Here is a 20,710-nt window from a genome sequence, read left to right as displayed (position 1 = left end):
TGTATGCATGATGAACATAGTACAGTTTTGTACCTACCATAAATGTAGATGTTCGAGTGCTAGTACAGCTGCAGTACAGGTTTCCCTCCCCTCTTGGTAAAGGCCTAGTGGCTAACACCTCCTCATACAACCTGATTGGGTTATCCTTCTATGGTGTATTTGCTTGCAACTACTGATTTTTGAATATATTGCATTGCATGATTATATATATAATTTATGTATTGCCTTCCTTCTGGGGGCACCTGACATCTGGGGCAAGAAAGACTGAAGAAAATGGCGTCGGCTGTGTCTTTTATATACTCCTGTCGCACTGACGTCGGGAAAGAAGGTGACAGCAACCGACGCCGGACCTAGACTTTGGAATTCGGCCGACCGAGGACCCGCCTGACGGCAGAGAACCCATCTGTGATTACTACAGCTGTATTAGCACTCGAACATCTACATTTATGGTAGGTACAAAACTGTACTTTCTTCATGTTTCACTGTTGCATTCATTACATTTGGGTAATCTGCTGACAGGTTGACCTCAGTCGGCCTGAATAACAATGTCTTGGGTCCTGCGTCGGTTGCTGTCTCCTCTTCCATGACGTCAGGGGTATAAAACATGCAGCCAACACCATTTTAATCAGTCTTTCTTGCCGCGCGGTGCCCGAAGCAGAAGCAGTTTGCAAGTGCCGGTTGGCAGACTCCTGAAATTTTCTTTTCGAGTTTCAGCCCCAAAGTCTTCAAACAAAAGCTAAGTACCCCGTTGGGGAAAATTTTTCTTGCTCCTTACCGATGTCAGTAAAAGTTGTTAATTGTATTACTTGTGGGAAGCAAATACCTCTTAAGGATTTTCATTTGTACTGTATTCCTTGCCTAGGCTCTGACCACAAAGTGATTTGCTGTCAGTTTTGTGCTAAATTTAACCAACGCACTATTAAGCGTCGGTTTATTTTTGGCTCTAAATACTTTGGTTCAAGATTTAACTATCCTGAAATGTCATCGGTTAGCAATCTGACTACCGGAATTCACAAAAAACGCAAAGAAAAAGAGACAGACCGTCGAGGTCCAAAACCCACGAAGCTTCTCCTAAGCTAGTCGCCGGTACTCATTGAGGCACTTTCGCAGCCCTTGATGCCCACTACTTTTGAGTCGCAGGCCTCTACTGAGACACATTCTGAGTATGCCGCGAGTTTCTTCAAGTATTGAACTCGTGGATGTCTCTCCTTTGGATTGTCCAGAGCCGCTGAGCAGGCACCGGCTTCTGATGGTGTTTTCAGGCCTAAGGATTTGTATATTAAACCAACGCCATCATCAAAGACAAGACCAAAACCAACTTCTATGTCTAAAAAAACGATGCATGAGCGAAGTGTTCAGGCCCCTATGCTTAAACAAATGATCAAAATGGCTGAGTATTTAATTACCTTGATCAGGGGTTCCCAACCCCCTCCTGCTAAGAGGCCTAGGCAAGGCACTGATTATTAATCTTCAGATCAGGTTTCCATTTCTCCTGATTACTCTTCTGATCAGGAATTTTCTATTCCCCCTTATGAGTACTCTGATGCAGAAGAATCCATCCCTTCTGCTTCTCCTGAGGATTTTTCATTTGGAGTGACTTTGCATACCTTAAGGGAACATTTTCATTGGGAGAGTCAAGATTTTTCAGAATCCAAAAAGAGGCGTAGAGATTTTCTTCTTCCTCAGCATAAGCCTTTGGGTATTCCTCCTGTTTTAGACATTGTTGATGATGTTTTCTCAGTATCCAGCATGGCTCCTGATTCCCTGCCTCCGGCTCCTAGTAAGCCAGACAGATATTACATGGTTCCCGACTCCCACAAGTTTCTTTTCAAAAATCCTACTGCTGACTCTGAAACAATGTCTCAGGGTCCCAAGGGTGTTGAGGCTTCTACAGCTAAAAATCCTACCCCTTCTGTTAGAGATTCCAGAGCGCTGGATAGATTGGGTGAGAAGGTTTATATGTATGCAACCCTGGCAGTCAGGGCTTTAAACTGTCAATTTCATATGCTTAAACGTCAACAGCATGTCATGGGCTTATTGAAATAGAAAATGATTTTGATTTCCGATTGTGTGGAAAATAGAGTTACAGGATTTATTGCATTCAGCTGAACAAGTTGGAAAGCATACTTTGCAATGTGGTTTTGATTCCTTGGAGGCCTCTTGCAGGGCCGCCGTAACTGGATCTGTGATGAGAAGGCATGCATGGCTCAAGGAGCAAAATCTGCCTGATCATGTTAAAGCTAAATTGCTGGATGCTCCTTTACAGCAGGACAGTCTTTTTGGTAATAAGGCAGAAGAAGTTTTGAAAAAGATGGAAGACAAAGCTAAATCTATGCAAACTGTAAAAGATTTCTTGCAATTGCAGCCACCCAGGTTCAGTAGGCACTGGCCTACTAACAACAGGTCCTTTCCAGTACCCAACAGAGCTGCACAGGTGAAACCAGACACTCCAAGGGCTCCTGGTTTCAGTCACAAGGATCTTACAGGACAAAACAATAGGGTGCCTCCACCTCCAAGTCAGGAAGTAGCAAAGCACCACCCTACGTTAAACAGTCTCAATGACTTTCCACTGCCATTTCCAAGCACTTATTTTTTGGCAGCCCCTTTGGGGGGAAAACTAGCACTTCATACTCAAAATTGGCAAGTGGGTCTTAAATATAGTATCCCAGGGGTACAGATTTCATTTTCACACATTGCCAACTCCAAACGGATGGCCAGATCTGCCTTCAAATCAGTGGGCAAAGGCTCAGAAACAAGTCATGTCCCTCATGGATATGGGGGCTATTCAACCAGTACCAGAAAAGGAAAAATGACAAGGTTTTTATTCAAGACCTTTCCTGGTACCCAGAAAAGACAAATCATGGTGCCCAATTCTGGACTTATCCATTCTAAATACTTTCCTGGATATTCCAAAATTCAAGATGCTGATTCTACAACAGCTACTGCCTATGCTAGGCAAGAATGCCTGGTTGGTAACTCTAGACTTAAAAGGGGCTTACCTGCATAATCCTAATCAGGGAATCTTGCAGAAGATACCTCCGCTTCAAAGCAGGCTATTTTCATTACCAGTTCTCTGCACTGCCCTTTGGCTTATCTACTGCGCCCAGGGTCTTCACAAAGTGCCTGGCACCAGTGATTGCATTTTGCAGACAAAGAAACATTCAAATTTATCCTTAACTGGACGATTGTCTAATACAGGCAGAGGTCAAGAACACTCTTCTACAACATCTGGCATTTGTAAAAAGGCTTCTAACATGCCTAAGATACACCATAAACGCAAACCATGAATACTTTGCACAAGTTACCCATACCAGAGTCAATAAATCAACTAGAGACCACTGTGTGTTTTGAACATCAATGTTTTCTATATGCTCCTGTTGCATAATTCAGGAGACTGAGTGGTCAGAGCAGCAGATAAAGAAATCACCCGTGGTCATCATGCTTAGTTTCACCTTTGTGATTCTTTGGTCAACTTTAAAATACCTTTCACAAATGGCCCCTTTGATAGTTTTATGGTAGTTTAACCTCTGGTAAAAGAAAGACTTAAAAATGCCAGCATCATCCCTTTGATTACACCTCCGACAGAAGTGGGCATGGCACAGGTGGCCCCTTCATTGACTAGACCACAAGGTCACGGGGACCGCAAAACAAGGAATTCAGGGTCCCTTTTCCAGCAGACCTACCCAGAATCCCTGAAGGTTTGCTAAGCTGTCCACCTCTCGAGGCATTGTGGAGGATTTTTTCTGCACTCTGTTGCATGGGTAACTGTCACATAAGACAAGTGGGTGACAGATTATATCTGGAGGCTGTACTGTATCATTTTCTGTTTGCCTTCTCAAGAGCAGCCACTTCCAGGTATCTCACCCTGTCAGCTAAAAGCTGCTACAAGAGATATCTCCATTCTCCTGCAAAAGAGAGCTATCCACCTACCAGACTAGAGAGTGAGGAAATTATTCCGTATATTGTTTAGTACCAAAAGAGGGCAATGTCCACAGGCCAGTCCTAGGTTTCTGTAGCATACATCCCCATAAAGATTGCAAATGGGGCTAGAAGATTTCTGTGCGTTTGGGTAGGAGTCAATCACTTCCAATTTAGTGTCTTTGCCTTCAGTCATGTCACATCCCTAATGGTGTTCACCAGATATGACAGTGGTTTCATTCTGTCTGTGAATCAAAGCGATCCATGTATTCTCCTGTTCAAACTATTGACTTCTAGCTGTAACAACCAGAGTCTCTTCAGTCAGCCAAAGATTAATTTTTACATTTCTGCCTGTCCTTGGGTATGGACTAATCAAAAGGTTACATTTAGCAGTTGCCATTGCCTTCTGGAAGTGAAGTAAGTCTTCAATCAGACAAAAGCCAAGCCTTCTTTTCTGCATTGTAGGCATTCCTACAAAATATCTGTCCAGCAACATCATTGGTTCTTAGTGTTTTTGGTCTTCTCGCTGTTTTCTGTAGTCTTGGTCATCCATGCACAGCTCCATATTAGAATTTTACAGTGGGTGCTCGCCACTCCCTGGTCCCAGTTGTTGGACCAGTCAGCACCATTTTGCATACCTCCGACTTGCCAACGCCAGCTGGGGTGGTGCTTGACATCCCCAATCAGTCTTGTGGTTTAACCATTTGTACTAGCCTATCCACTGGTGAACGTAACCGTGGAGACCACCTTTTTGGAATGTGGTGGGAGCATTTCAAGGGGTGGATGTTCCAAGGATGTTGGAGACGCCCAGAGGCCAAGTCTACACATCAACATTTTGGAGATGTAGGCTTCTGCCTTATTTTATTATTTTTAAACACCTTTTTTGAATTATCACTTGTGACATACGCAAACTTATATTTATTTAAAAGTAATCAAACCATATTAACATGTTTACATTTACAAACATTATACATCCCGTATTTTGTCTGTCATATAATCTAAGGAACATTACATCAGTTGTTCAATTCCTGCCTTCTCTTAAACCTTGTTCCTCCTCCAAAACATTTTTCTGCATGTATTGTTCCCACAATTTCCATTTTTTTCTGTTATTTACTCTTACCCTTGTCTAAAGATCCTACTTCCTGTTTTTACGTATGTTATGATATTCACTTATATAAGTATAGTTTAGATTTTGCTTTCCATTTTCTATTAAATTTTTTTTTTTTGGCAGCTACCAGAATTAAAATTGGCAAGATTCTATGTCTAGGCAATTTGGAACCTGTGTACCCCCCCCCCCCCCCCCAAAAAAAAAGAAATCCTTAGTTGCATTCCTTTGGTCACTGAGTATTCCTGACAGAGTACTCCATAGGGAATTTTTTTAGTCTGACAGCTCCGATGGTAGTAAGAGCTCTAAATAATTCTTATTACTTCTGAACCAGATCTCTGTCTTTTATTTGTACTCTTGTTTTTCAACTCCACTTTCATTTTATCCCACTCACTGGCTATAATTCTTTTTGCTAATCTCTTTCTTGTTTTCATTGCCCTGCATGTTTGTCCTAGTAATTATTAGTACACGATCTGAAATAGTTATTGTATGTATGTCAAGAGTTCTCAGTTAAAAACACATGTTCCTGTGTAATATAATTTGTCTAGTTTAGCCCAGTTATTGTACATTGGGGAGTATGTAAACTGTCTCAGAGTTCCTACTACTGAGTTCATGTCTTTTGTACCAAATATATTCATAAATTTCTCCAGGAATCTACCCTCTTATGTTAAATTTCCCTTCTAGATCCTCCCAGGTAATGTAGGGTGTTGTCTTAAGTGTTGCAGTCGTTTCAGAACCTCCTCTCATGGAGTGATGGTGATTTCAGTTGGACAAAAAGTCTGTCCTATAGTGCATCACAAATGGAGTGAAACCAAGTTCCTTCCTCCTTTTCAGAGAAGCCATGAAAGTTTGGTAATGGCCATTACATTTACATTGCTTTTTAGTGGTAGCTTGTATTCTATATAAAGTTAACTCTGTCAGATGGGTTCACTAGGTCTTTCCTTAGGCCTCCCAAGTGGTCCCGCAATCCATCAGTGACTCAGCAGATATCCAATCCCTGGGGTCACCTTGCTGTAATCTTTTTGCTTTTCCTTCCAACACCAAATAAAGCAACTACTTTACCCTGAAGGTCACCACACAATGCTGTAAGCCTGTTGGCGGCCTTAAGGCCTTCTCCATGCTTTTCTTCAGATTGTCTCTATTTTGAAATTCCTTCAGAAAACCTCAACATTGAATCAACAGTAATTCTCATTACCCCACTCTGGCCCAGTTTTTTCTTGTTTCCTTTCTTAGGCCTCATCTCAAAAAGCCTCCATGGCTTCTAGATACATATCCAGATGTATTATCTTACCCGTCTGGTCAGCCTCACCCTGACCTTCAGAACCTCAGATTAATCATTTGGTTTCTATAATTCCCATAATGGCCGAAGGATCCTTCATTGTCTCAAAAGGTAGTACAGATCTTAAAATCTATGAACCCATAAACTTGAAGAGGAAATGGAAACATTTCTCTTGTGTGGGCCATGGAATAAGACTTGGACCCCATTCTCTGCTGCTTTTTCCAGAAGTCTTATAAGTTCAGCCTTTTGCATGGTATGATCTAATTGCAGTACTACTAAAATACAGTTTGTGTCCAATGTGTAATTTCCAGTCAGGTTTCCAAAACTATTCAGTGGCTTTACACACCCTTTGTAAGACCCTCCTTGGAGGTTTGTCTTGTGTCTGCCATTAAAACCCCGCCATTCCATCATGGAACCTGAGTTTTGTTCTAGAGGCTCTGACAAAACTTCCCTTTGCGCCAACTTCTACAGACTTAAGTTTTTTTTACTAGAAACACCTGTTTCTGGATACAGTGTCTTCAGCTGGCCGGATTTCCTGAACTATATTACCTGTCATTTGTTCTTCCTTATTTGGTGTTTCATAAAGATAGTATTACCTTGAGAATGATCTCATCCTTTGTCCCAAAATTAGTTTAACTAATTTAAATCAGCCAGTAGATCTACCATTATTCTTCCCTAACCATTCCAACAAAATAGTTTGTTACATACCTAGGATGTTCATAGGCAACTCAGTCTCCTTTCATGGAACCAGACTTTTAAGAAAGGAAGTTTTGTCTTGGTTGCCTCCCTCCCCCCAAAAATGGGCAAGAACTGTCCATTCCTCCCCCTAGTTTATTCCTTTTTGTCATTTTCTTTGTCCGAAGTGGACCCTTATTTTCTCTGTTTTCCTGTTTATTCCTGTGTATCTGAATCCTTTTTCTGAGAGTATTCGCCTTGGTAAGTTTTTTTTATCTTGGGTAAGAAAGCTCTGATGGTCTTCACAGCTGTACACCCCTTAAGTACCAGCATGCACTCTTGTGCGTACTTTCGTAGGTTAGATATGCAGATTGAGGATGGCATCTAAGCTTTTGTAGACTGGCCGGGTTGTATGGCATCCTGAGCTTGGATACACCCCCCATTTGTCACCTTTACTGCAACAATGATATATGAACATCTGTTAAGGTAAATTCCTAAGTTCATTATTCCAGAGACTATTCTGGGTAATCTACTTGGGTCAGACCTGTGTGGCATTTAGAATTGTAGTAGTAACTTGCTTGGGACTCATTGTCTTAGCTGTTGTGTTTAATTGGCATTGTACATAAAGTTGATGATGATTATGTCCTGTTTTCAAGTTTTATGGGTGTTTGTAGAAATTTTCTGATGCATTGTAAATTGTGTATAGATGTAACAAAAGCATTGTGCTAAGTGAGCATATTGCATGGTGCTAGTGAAGTCGGGAGGAGGACATGAGTATCATTACTCTACTGCTTTGTTCCCATATTCTTATTTCTTTTCCTTGTGTGTGCTGGTGTATATTTTTCTAGTCCCTGAACTACTGCTTGGCAGTAGATGACATGTATATGCATCAGAAACATGGTGGAACTTATAACTTTTATGTCTATTCAATACATTTTTAGCTGGACACGAAGTGGGGGAGAGGGGGTAGTTTAACAAAGAACTAACTATATATCTGCAAGGTAGGAAGCGACTGACTGGGTAGGCCAGATATCCTTGTCACTAGGAAGTCTGTTGCTTTGTAGTCCGTGTTGAATTCGCAATCTAGAAAATCAACAGAGTTGTTAGGCAGTTGATACTAGTAATCATCAGAAATGTTGAGTGTTGAGAATGAGAGGGTAGGTGACTGCAGAGATGACAAAAACAAAGTGGTATATATTTTTTTTTCTGTTTTTACAAAAGTGATACTTATTATGATGTTACATGCACCTTTCCTATGAACATTGTATAAAACTGTTAAGATTTCCCAGTTTTAATGATGGTGACAGAGCATTGTGAGTTAAGAGGTTAGAGTGTAGCACTGTAGTAGCTACAGACAGCATGTGTTGGTGGTGACCTCTGAATGAGGAAATGCTGCTTTAATTTGTGTAAACTTAGTTATGAAAAGTTTGATTTTGCTGATGAAATCTTTTTTTAAAAAAAACGTCTGGCAATTGGCAGATGTGCTTTAGTTCCTGAGGTACATCGTTGGGTATCCTCAGCTGTCATTTGGACTACCGTGTGACTTTGAACAAGTCACTTAATCCAGACATTGCTTGCAGGGCATCTGGTAACTTGGGCTAATCTAGTCAATGGTCTCCTGGACTGTAAGCCTCCTCAGTGCGTATAAACTCAAAATGTTTTGTAGGCACTTAGCTTGATTAGACATGCATGCCACTTACTAAGTTTTGATAAAAGTTCAGTGTTTGAAGAAATAGATAAACAGTTTGATAGCCATCTGTGAAGATATGTTAGTGTTCAAGATGTAAAGTGGGTCCAAGTACAAGTGGATAATTTAAATCTCAAGACCTCTGTGACGTGTTGTTGTTATAGTAATTGGTGTTGGTACAGTTAATAAACTAATTCTCAAATTGAAACTAGCTACTACTTTGGCAGTGACATTTTTTTCTTTGCGTAATGATGGTTCATTTTCTGCTGAAAATCTTTGACACCCTCTATTCATTGACAGCAAACTGGATTAGTCACATTCTCTAGAGTACCCTGGCATATTTGCTTGTCGGCAGGCCACCAGTGCTGTCATCCATAGTTTATTCCCCTTTCACGTCATTTTTGTCCCTTCTCCGCATTTGAAGTTTTTAAAACACACTGCAATGCTGGCAGACCATTATACTGACAGTATTTTTGATATTTACTATTTTCATCTTTTTGTCCCTTTCTGTATTTGTTTTGCTTACTGCCACTTAGCCAGTAGTTAGGCAGAAGTCAGGAAGGAGGCAGCTTCTTTCCTCTTGCCAGCAGGGAGTCCTTTAGCAGTGATGAGAGAGGTTGGACCTCTGATCATATCAGGGAGGTAGAGTTGAAAGTTTACATGCTTCTTTTGAGGCAAGCAACATGGGGAAGACAAACATCCATCCTAAACTGTCCTCCTACTGCTGACTTTCCAGTTTAGTCTTCAAACATTGTTAACGTGTTAAAAAGGTTGCATGCTAGAAATTTGCTTTCACATACTTATACTTAACATACTTAATGTCTTATGTTTTCAGAAGCAGATGACTTGACCTAATTGTATATGTCCAACGTGATTCTTTGAAAAGTTTTAAATGTGTTCTACTTAATTAAATTAACTTAAGTTGACGTTTATTAATGTGGTTTAGCTTTAATAGATGTTATTACTGTTTTAAAACTGTTTAAATATGGGTGTTGTCAGTAGCTTGGATTAAATGGTCACAAAACAATAGTCTGATGTAGCCATTGCCTTTTTTCATCTGCAGGTGTGTGTTGTTGATTCAGCTCAGCATGGCTGTTGTCATCCGTTTGCAAGGTCTGCCAATTGTGGCAGGGACTATGGACATTCGCCACTTCTTCTCTGGATTGACAATTCCTGATGGGGGCGTACATATTGTAGGGGGTGAACATGGTGAGGCTTTCATCGTTTTTGCCACCGATGAAGATGCAAGGCTTGGTATGATGCGTACAGGTGGTACCATAAAAGGGTCCAAAGTTACACTTCTGCTGAGTAGCAAAACTGAAATGCAAAACATGATAGAGCTCAGCCGCAGACGCTTTGAAACTGCTAATTTAGACATGTCACCAGCAAATTCTGGCAGAGCTGGGGCTGCTCCTAATTCTGGATTAAGTGGAAGAGGTACTTTGCCAACTACATTACCATCGACTTTGTCTAGTGCAATGCCCACTGCCCTTCCCAGTTCTCTTTCTAGCTCTATGCCTAGCTCCATACCCAGTTCTTTGCCTAGCGCACTGCCTAGTGCTGTGCCAAGTGCTTTATCTAGCTCTGTACCCAGTGCAGTACCCAATGCCATGCCCAGTGCTATACCCAGTGCGATGCCTAGTACTGCATCTAGTGCACTGCCGAGTGGTATGCCTAGTGCATTGCCAAGTTGTATGCCTAGTGTGCTGCCAAGCGGTATGCCAGGGACCCTTCCTAGTGGAATGCCAGGGACCCTTCCCAGTGGAATGCCAGGGGCCCTTCCCAGTGGTATGCCTGGTTCTTTATCTAGTATGCCTGGCTCTTTACCTAGCGGTATGCCTGGATCTTTGCCTAGTAGTGTGCCTGGTGCTCTAACCACTGGTGTACCTGGCTCACTGCCTAGTGGCTTGTCTGGCTCACTGCCTAGTGGCTTGCCTGGTACAATGCCCAGTAGTATGCCAGGTGCACTGCCCAGTGGCGTTTCTAGTGGTACACCCAGTGGAATGTCTGGCATGCCCAGTGGAATGCCCAGTGGAATGTCTGGTGGCATGCCAAGTTGCATGTCTGGTGGCATGCCAAGTGGTATGCCAAGTGGTATGTCTGGTGGCATGCCAAGTGGTATGTCTGGTGGCATGCCAAGTGGTATGTCTGGTGGCATGCCAAGTGGTATGTCTGGTGGCATGCCAAGTGGTATGTCTGGTGGCATGCCAAGTGGTATGTCTGGTGGCATGCCAAGTGGTATGTCTGGTGGCATGCCAAGTGGTATGTCTGGTGGCATGCCAAGTGGTATGTCTGGTGGCATGCCAAGTGGTATGTCTGGTGGCATGCCCAGCGGCATGACTGCCGGCATGCCCAGTGGGTTGTCTAGCAGCATGCCCAGTGGTATGTTGCCTAGTGGAATGCCCAGCACCCTGAGCAGTGGTATGTCTACTTCAGTGCCTGCTTCAATGCCCACTACAATGCCTAGTTTTAGCAGTTCTGCCCCTAGTGTCACATCTACACCTTCCACTGCCCATGAAAGCAACAAAAACCTACCTTCATTTTCTACATCTACTATGGGAAGTGTTCCTCCCAGTGTTGGCACTACATTTGTCACTCCAAGCTTTAGCACTACCATTCAGAGCAGTGCAGTTGCACAGATGAATTCCTTACCTCCGCCACCAGTTCCTCCACTGCCATCAATGTCATCTTTGCCACCATTGCCTTCTCTTCCTCCAATTTCAGTTCCTCCTCCTGTGCCTACTATGCCTCCAGTCCCGCCAGTGCCACCACTGACGTCATTGCCACCAATGGCAGGGATGCCTCCTATGAATACCCCACCTGTTGGACCAGTACCAGGTGGAATGAGTAGTTCACGGCCTGTTATGAACTTAAACAACAGTATGAATCCTTTGTTTATGGGTCCTATGAATCCTGCAAACCCTGTAAATCCACTGAGTTCTCAGAGTACATTAAAACCACATCCTATAAACCCAGATGATTTGTATATTCGACTCCATGGAGTACCTTTTTCTGCTACAGAAGCAGATGTGAGAGACTACTATAGTGGGCTTCAGGTAGAATCTGTGTATATGTTGAGGGATCACCTTGGGCGAAGTAGTGGAATTGTGTTTGTGAAATTCTTCTCACCACAAGATACTTTTGAAGCTTTGACACGTCCTAGACAGCCAATGGGTGGACGTTTTATTGATGTAAGTCCTGCTACAGAAGGACAGTGGATAGCTTCTGGGGCACCTTTGAGTTTCAAGCAAAGCATTGGTTACTCTGCACAAAGTCGTTTGCATTCGCAGTCAAGATCAGGGTCTCCTGGTGGTCGTAGAAGGTCTAGGTCACGCTCTCCTCATGAACAGGACTTTTGTGTTTATTTAAGAGGTCTTCCTTATGAAACTGGAAAAGACCAAGTTAGGGAGTTTTTTAAAAAACTTGATATAGTAGAAGACACCATCTACATAGTGCAAGGACCAGATGGAAGAGCATCCGGTGAAGGCTTTGTAGAGTTTAAGACTGAGATTGACTACAAAGCGGCTCTTTGTCGAAACAGGCAGCACCTGGGTAATCGTTTTGTTCAGGTTCACCCAATAAGTAAAAGAGGTATGTTAGAAAAGATTGGGGCTATCCGCAGTAGATTACACAGTCAGGGGTACAGTGATCAGAATCCTAATGTAAAATTTGAGGGAGAAAAGGCCCAGCCCAGGATATGTGCGCATATATCAAATCTTCCATACAATGTCACAAGTAAGCAAATTCTTCAGTTTTTAGAGGGGATAGGAGTAGAAGAAAACAGTTTGCGTGTTCTAGTTGATAATAATGGTCATGGATTAGGACAGGCAGTTGTAAAGTTCAAATCTGAAGAAGAAGCCCTTAAAGCAGAACAGCTTCATCGTAAAAAATTAAATGGCAGAGATGCTTTTTTGAACCTCTGTACAGTAGAAGATATGAAAGCATTAGAAAGAAATCCTCCACTCCATATTGGAAGAAGGGGTGTAAAATATCCACTACTTGTGAGTTCCAGTTCATCCTCAGGGCAGAATTATAGTAGAGAGGATGAGTATTCTCAGACTAGTAACACTTCTAGTGAAAATCAAAATAGTCATCCATTTACATCTGCAAAAGCCTTTAGTAGTTCTAGTAATATGTTTGGCCCACCACTACCACCTCCAGGATTAGGCACTAGTTTTAGTGAGGGCCATTCTGGAGCAGCACCTAATGGAAGTAGTGGTTTACCTGGTCCTGCAGGAGAACCTCCAAGTTATGGAAGCAGTTCAAGTAGTTTAAGTGGGCCTTCAAGTTATGGAGCTGCTCCAGGGAATTTATCTGCCCCTCCTAGTTTTGGAAATGGCCCTGGAAAACTTAGTGCTCCTCCTGGCTTTGGAAGTGCCCCTCCAAGTTTTGGAAGTGGTCCCCCTGCTCCTGGAAGTGGCCCTAGTCAGTTGAGTGCACCCCCTGGTTTTGGACCTGCTCCTAGTACCTTAACTGGGCCCCCTGGCTTTACAGCTGGTCCTGGTAAAACAGCACCAGCTGTTGTAAAAGTACAGAATATGCCATTCACTGTAACTGTTGATGAGATTATGGATTTTTTCTATGGTTATCAGTTGATCCCAGGTTCAGTTTGTTTGAAATTTAGTGAGAAGGGCTTGCCCACAGGTGAGGCAATGGTTGCTTTTGAATCCAGAGATGAAGCTACAGCAGCAGTTGTAGATTTAAATGACAGGCCCATAGGTTCAAGGAAAGTCAAACTTGTTCTAGGGTAGGTTTCAGATGATAATATGGGGAACAGATGTTAGCTTGTTTAATAATGTTATATATTCTTAACCTAGTTCTTCAGGCTAGACCTGTGTATTGTTTAAGCTGCAAGCGTTTTTTTTTTTTTTGTTTTGTTTTTATTATGTTGTCTGGGCTTGTGAAAAAACTGGTTAAGTGTTCAGCTTAGTGTTTGCTGCATGAAAATATTCTGCTTTTTATTACAGTTTTTTTTCCTTAAGAGCAGTGCATGTTTTGAATGCATGTTGATTAAAAAAAAACAAAAAAAAAAAAAAAAAAAACAAATGTGGAGTGAATTAGTGTTCTTAATTGACTTAGTTCATTACCACAAGTGTAGCCCAGTATCATAAAAGGGTCAGATTTTCCAGGAAACACCTGAAGTGAACCCTGTAGTAGAAGCCGCTGCAATCTGTTGCTGTAAAATAGAGGTCATCTGTATTTAGATTTAAATCTGACTTTTTTCTGTTAGATTTTTTGAAGCTTTCATCAAAGCCCAGTTTGTGTAAATTCTTAATGTATAGAGACTCATCTTTTTTATTTGTGTACTGTAGCACTAAGATTGTTGTATGGTCAGTACTATATTCAGATACTGCTTAAATATGTCAGACTGTTGCATACTCATTTTAGTATCAATGTTTTTATAAAGCAGAAATTGAATTTGTGGGACATTTAAAAACAATGCAGTTTATAACCATTGTATTATGAAGCTGTAAAGACTTTGCAAATTCAATGTTGATGGAGTTTGCCCTTTAAGATAGTAAAAATGTAAAAATCTTGAAGATGTTCACTTGAAGGATATTTTTTCAGTTTTAAGAGAGAAATGTTTATTTACAATGGGCTATTCTGCACAATTATAAAAAAATATAAATTGCTTATTTTACAGTTACGTGATTCTTGTTGAAAGATAAACTGTGTTTAGTCAGTTTTTAATTGCCATGTTCAGTATGTGCTGATCAAGCAAGTTCTGATTATTAATAAAGTTATAACCCAGAAGTATTGCAGGATTTGGATTTTTAGTTGCATATATATATATATATATATATATATATATATATATATATATATATATATATATATATATATATATTTTGTCTTGTGTGCAGACAATTAATGTGGAGTGCTACTGTTCATTCTTAGTGTTCAATAGCAGTTGTATATAGGGCTGTACCAACTATTTGCTACATGCTATTGCTTTTCTGGACTCATGCCGTTGTAAAAAGAATATTTAAAAATGTGATTTAATGGCTTCGTACATCAGAATAAATGCTATGTACAGTATGAAAGTCTTTGATTTTTGAACTGAGATGCCACGCTCTTTGCTGTTTTCTAGGATCACAGATATAACGGTGTAAAATGTTTTAGAAATTTAGCCAGCAGCTTTTCATGGTAAAACACATCAGCGTGTACTTATGTATATTTTGTTTTCTTTGATGCTGCTTTTAATTTTGGTGGGTATTTAGCATGAAATGCTACTTTTTTGTCTCAGAATTCATCTGCTGTTCCTGTGCTTCTGTCTGCTGCTGAAGTGAACATTCTTGGTTTGTGTAATTCTAACCCTTTTCTGTATTAAACCATGGTCTTGCTGAGTTTGCAGCGTAAGCAGAAGGAAAAGTGGTCAGACGAGATCCAAGCTGTACGCATCCCGTTAAAGAAACTCATTCTTCAGGGGGATAAAAAGGGTCACTTATTTTTCCACTGGTTTAATTTCCCTACTATTGATACTGATGTGTTTTTAAAATAAGTTGTTTACAAAGCAAGTCTGTGACAGAAATTATCAGGTGGTAACAGTTTTATTTAGTTAATTGCTACAAATTTTGAAATAATGCAATAGTACATGATGGTTATAGTCAAATGTTTGATACCTAAAAATGGGCAATCTTCTGTTGCTGTGTATACAGATTGGTACTTGTAATTTGTGAGTAAAATTTTTACCTAGTGATCTTGAAGCAGTACTTATTTAATGAATGTGGCAGTAACTGTGCACCTAATGTTTTAAAGTGGCTTTTTCTCTTAATAAATCACATTTCTTTCAGCAGAAAACATTTTAAGAACTAGGTTATTTGATTTGTATATTTTTGTCTGATCATTTTCCCTCCCAAATTTCTGTTATCAGCATGCATTTTTATTGCCTGCTTCTTGTTGATTTTGGTAAAAACATGTGGAATGTTTTGCTTTTCTTTTAAGCATAATTGAAGTTGATTAAAAGCTCTACTCTTAATGTCATAAATATTGGTGAAACATGCATTCGTTAACAAACTCTTCCTGTACACATTCCGTTCAGGTACATGTCTTTTGACGTTTTTTCTTGTTACTGAAATAAAAGCATAGTTCGTTTATCATGCTGAATCGCAATTATCACTGACAAAAGGATTAACATCTAGACACATCTAAGTAATTCTGTCCAGATTAAAAAAACTGTTTTGTTGTGTGGAATATGTGGTTGTGATATTTTCTTTAAAAAGATAGTTTTATTATTATTTTTATTTTCCTTTTAATTGCATGGCAGAATTTTATATTTCTTTTAATAAAAATGTACACAGACAAGCACTAAATGCAGTTTGGTTTACTGCTATGTTGAGTGTCCCTGACGGGCTGATGAAGGGTCTGCTGCTGCTGATACCTGCTGTCTTGATGAAATGGCCAAAATATATTTCTGTTGATGTTGCATTCTATTGCCTATGTTTTGCTTTGCATTTATATTTCTGCTGCATAGTTTAAGTGATGCAATTTTGTTTTCAGGTATGACTAGCAGAACTTAATTTTGGAATGGTATTTATGTTGCAGTCTTCTCTTCAGAGTGCCAACTGTTCAGTTTACCCACAGTTGCAAACAAAAACATTGAAAGACTAAATGTTTTGCTTTTTCCAGTCCAGATTTATGTTTTGCCTGTTTTAAAAGGTATGTGGTTCCAACTCTAGCCACTTCACTGATGTGCTTGTTTTTGTTGAATAACATTAGGTATGCCTCAAATTGCTGAGCGATAGAGGAAGAGATTCTGGTGTTTTATGGGTGGAAGTGGAAGAATTAGGTATTCAGACAATTAGGAACAGACTGCTAGGTCGACATTTTGAATCAGTTAGTTAAGGTAGTAGCTATTGCAAGTAAAATCTGTGCGTTAGGACTCTACTCATATTTACCAATATTTTATGGTTAGAAGATACTGTGTGGTATGGTATGCATGGTAGAGTTACAAAGTCTTATTTGCAGGAAGAATATGTTTTGTGGTTGAGATATTTATCTTAATACAACTGAGGGTTTTGACATCTTACTTCACAGCTGTTAAACTGATAGCTTAAAGAAATTAAAGATGAAGTTGAATGTCACTTGTTGGTTCTTCGAAAAGAGCAGGAAATACTGGGTAGTTAAGGTAAGCAAGTCTGATTGGAAAAAAAAAATGACATACGCAGGGTTTCGTTAGAGGTTATGTAGTGGTTGACTGTTAATTCTGTCATGTTATCTTTCAAGTGTATCTACTCATATTCCTTAAAGTCGTTATTAAAGTAATGTTTAGTCTTCATTATGAATAGATTTCAGTGGAGTTAGTTTTCATTCATTATCCATTTTACCCACTCAGTCATATTCAGGATGTATTTGAAAGTAGTACTGTTTACCTCTTTGTTAAAAATGCCACTGTTAATTTTGGATTCATTTCTGATGCTCCCAGTTTTTTTTTTTTTTTTCTTCTTTTTTTCTTTTTTATCTTTGATCAGGTGGTGTTAAACACTGTAAGGAATTGTTTACAGACCCTGTAGAATATCTTTATTCTTGGGATAAAATTTATGAAGTGCTTTCATTGTTGAGTTTTTTGTTTTTAATCTGAGGTCCGTATCACTTTTTGTATGTCTTCTAAAATGTAGTTGGCCTTCACTAAAGGTGTACTAAATTTTGTACCCAAGGATTGCAGAGAGAAGGTACGAGTTACAAATTTCTATTCTTAAATTAATGGCTTTATTTTGCATTATAGGATTACTACAGGTGTGGATCTTAAGGGTTCAGAAGATCACGTAAAGATTACTTAGTATTAAGAAAATGTTTCATATTTTATTATCATCAGGGTCCCATAATAGATAATTTTGATTATCTTTCTGTGGGATATTTTATCTCACTCATTCTTATCCGATACAATTGAATTCTTTAGGCTAATTACAAAATAATTTATATAAGCTTGCTGATATAAGCTTTTATCTTGATGGTTGGTGTACAGTTCGTTTATAAGGCGGGGGGATCCATGGGTTTTATTTGTGAGACTTTAGAACAAGAGTAGTCATTTAATCATGTACTATGGCATTACTGATTCAAGGTCTTGGAAATTTGGGGTTGATTTTGTTTGGTTTTAGGCAAAAGTGGATTACCTTTATCTTTATTTTTGCAATGTTGTGCAGTTGTGGTAACATTGATTAGCTGGTATGATTTCATAAACTGAACCATGTCAGATGTCTCTGTTTTTGTTAGTTGAGTACAAGTAATGTGGCAGTGATTTCCATTACTGTGCAGTAATTAGCATCACTGCTTTCAGAAACGTGCTTGGACCTCTGGTTTATCCCTTAGCTGAGGTGCCTTCTGTGCAGTGTGTCTTGCCTGTCCAGAGGATTTTGCTTAATTGCTCCACTTTCCTCCCATATCCAAAAGGTTAGCAGTGAGTCAGTCTGTAGTCATTCAGATTATCTGTAAATGTGCTTGGTGTGTGTGCATGCATGCGTGTGTATCATGCGCGTGCACCTTCTGTGATTTGAGTGTCATCCTATCCAGGTTTACTTTCTCTGCCTTGCTTTCATTTGGAGTAATCAGTGCCATTGTAGGCTGCACCTCTCCCTGCGACCTTTAATTGTATAAAGTGGGTCATCAGAGAATGAATTGAATGAATGGCCCACGGTTTTTTCTGCTGTGTACTTGTTGCCCTGTTAAAAAAATGCACCAAATAGTTCTTAGATGCTCTGTTTCTATGTGACTGTGACTAACTGATCCTGATCAGAATGAAAGCAAGTAAACTGGTATTGGTATTCTGCATGTTTTGTATGTTTTATGTGGCTGTGCTGATTGATAAAACATTAGTGGAACAGAATGCTTTAGACTTCAAAATCAACATTGTCATATTGGTTATGTTTGGCATTTGTGACCTTTAATGTTGCAAATGTTAATTATTGGTTGCACTGCTTCTGCTTGCAAAACAATCCCTTTAAATTCAGTATTCTAATATATTGTAAAATGCATTCATTTGGTGTTGCTTACAACAGTACACAGTAAAGACTTCCTGCACATCTTTATGCTGCTTGATATTCTGTAGTGGGACACTGTCTAGCTGACATTCATGTTCAGATCTTCTACACTTTAACTGGCTTAATATTGTTTTGATGACATACAGTTTGTTTTGTAATAACGTAATACAAACTTGAATCAGTTTAGTGCTGCAGTCAGCACTTGGGAACCCCTTTTCATTTCACTGGCATATTGAAGCAGCTAATTCCAGTATGTTACTTGCATAGCTTTGCTTGTAGAGCAGGTGGTTGCTTTAATGGAGTAAGGAGTGAAACAGAAAACTTAACATGCTTAGTTTAACTGTATTCAGTTCACAGACGTGTTAAAGCAGTTTCTGCAGTGTTACGTGATGGTAAATGCACATGTTGATTGCATACTTTGATATTTATGCCAGTGTACTCACATTTTCAGTACAAACCCTGCCCATCTTAGCTGACTGACTTTCATTAGTGACATAAAGCAATGATGAACTGATATTGCAAAACAAGAACAAAGAGCTAGAATTACCCTGATGATTTTAAAGTGGAAAGGTGTGCAGGTACTGTGTGATCCAACTCCTCTACTACAACCTCAGGACTGGTTTGCCACAGGCAGTAGTTGCTCAGTATCTTTAAGGTACTCTAGGCTTTAAAATTCCTCCCCTAGCTGCCATAGAGCAGCATGCTTCCCTTTCTCTTCTGATCTTGTTTGCTGCATTTGAGTGGTCTGATTCACCAAAACAACTGATGTTAACAATGTTATTTGGAAGGGGAACCCCTTCTAACCATTTCTGAAGGTATTGTGGTACATCAGGGATTGGAATGATCACGTCTTGTTAAAGTGAACGTCACTCCAAAAAAGAAATAAGAAAAAAAAAAACAATAAAACTAAAAAATGTTGCCTCTCTCCAGATGTCCAAGAAAAAAGGAGTAGATGGATTTTTCCCAAAGATTGCTCAAAGCCATCATGGCACTTTTGCTTCCTCTGCTTCTACTCCTGCTACCCCTTACAAGAGGCATCTAGAGTACTCAGAGTATGACGAGGCAGCGTCTGATTCTGATGAATAGTGGCTTACTCTTCTCAGATCTCCTTCCCGAGCCAAGATTCCTGTGATGAAGATTCCCATTCTCCTGTTTGTTCTGTAGAGAAAGCTTCATTTGGCAAAAAAACATGTATTAACATGGTGAAGCATTATCACTGGTAATCCAAACAAATTTCAGATATGCAAAAAGATGATATAACGTGTTTAGAAGTCGGTTCTTCTGCTCCAGTCCTCGTTGTCCTGGAGGCCTTTCTGGGTACCTTTACCTTTACTTCCATTGCTCCAGTCTCCCAGTCACTGGTCCGTAAAAGGCCTGATAAGTTTTAACAAAGTGTCTGAAGATCTAAAGTTTGTGCACAAGAACCCTTTGGCAGAGTCTTCTGCTTTTTTCATTTCTGTGGATAAGACCTTCCAAACTCTTACCTGTTGCTAATGCCCTTCCCTCTGATAAAGATAGCAGGACAGTGGATAGACTTGAAAAAAGGTAGGCATGTTTTCCGCCCTGGCTTTTAGAGCCCCGGACTGTCAGCACCAAATAACTATTTTTGTGTTTATTTTTGATACATTTAAATAAAACGTTGGCTTTGAATAGGGTCTTTTATTTGGCCATGATACAGCCAGCTTGTTTAAAACCTTAGAAGAACAAGGAAAATTATGAAGGATTTCAGACAAATTTTCTTTACTTTAGTGCTCTGATGTCAAAGAAACTGAGCAGCAAAACCCACCTCCTTTCCAGACAGGGAGTTTACACCACCTCATAGGGCCCAGAAAATGCCTGAAAGAGGACCCGTACCCAGGCAATTCTACCTTAACTGCCTTTTTTCCTTCTAATGTCTCCCGTCATACCATTTCTTCCCCTTATCCAAAAGACTCATCTCATTTATGGGGAATTGGCAACTCATAACTGCAAGCAAAATGGGTCCTTTCCATTATATAATATAGTTACAGAATGGATTGGAAAGAAAACCCTCCGTTCAAGGGCATCCCTTCTTCCCCTCCCAGTCAAGT

General features: G+C 39.9%; 1 protein-coding gene across 16 annotated transcripts in view; it reads left to right on the top strand.

Moving 5' to 3' along the window:
• The window catches only part of LOC122817027 (copine-3-like), a 2,295,182-nt gene that overhangs the window by 277,909 nt on the left and 1,996,563 nt on the right, over positions 1–20,710 (top strand). For 11 of the 16 annotated variants that reach the window (XM_044090153.1, XM_044090145.1, XM_044090151.1 and 8 more), the window contains one exon: positions 9,728–13,706. The exons of 4 other annotated variants lie outside the window; for them this stretch is intronic. In XM_044090153.1, the coding sequence (XP_043946088.1) occupies positions 9,753–13,415 (3,663 nt within the window). In that variant the 5' untranslated portion in view covers positions 9,728–9,752 and the 3' untranslated portion in view covers positions 13,416–13,706. Of the gene's footprint in view, positions 1–9,727; positions 13,707–20,710 lie in introns of those variants that run through there. One more of the 16 variants, XM_044090160.1, reaches the window with a different exon arrangement.

The sequence above is a fragment of the Protopterus annectens genome, chromosome 12.part0 (assembly GCF_019279795.1).
Source record: "Protopterus annectens isolate FY-2018-M chromosome 12.part0, PAN1.0, whole genome shotgun sequence".
NCBI classification, from domain to species: domain Eukaryota; kingdom Metazoa; phylum Chordata; order Ceratodontiformes; family Protopteridae; genus Protopterus; species Protopterus annectens.
This window is presented reverse-complemented; position numbering and strand designations above follow the sequence as displayed.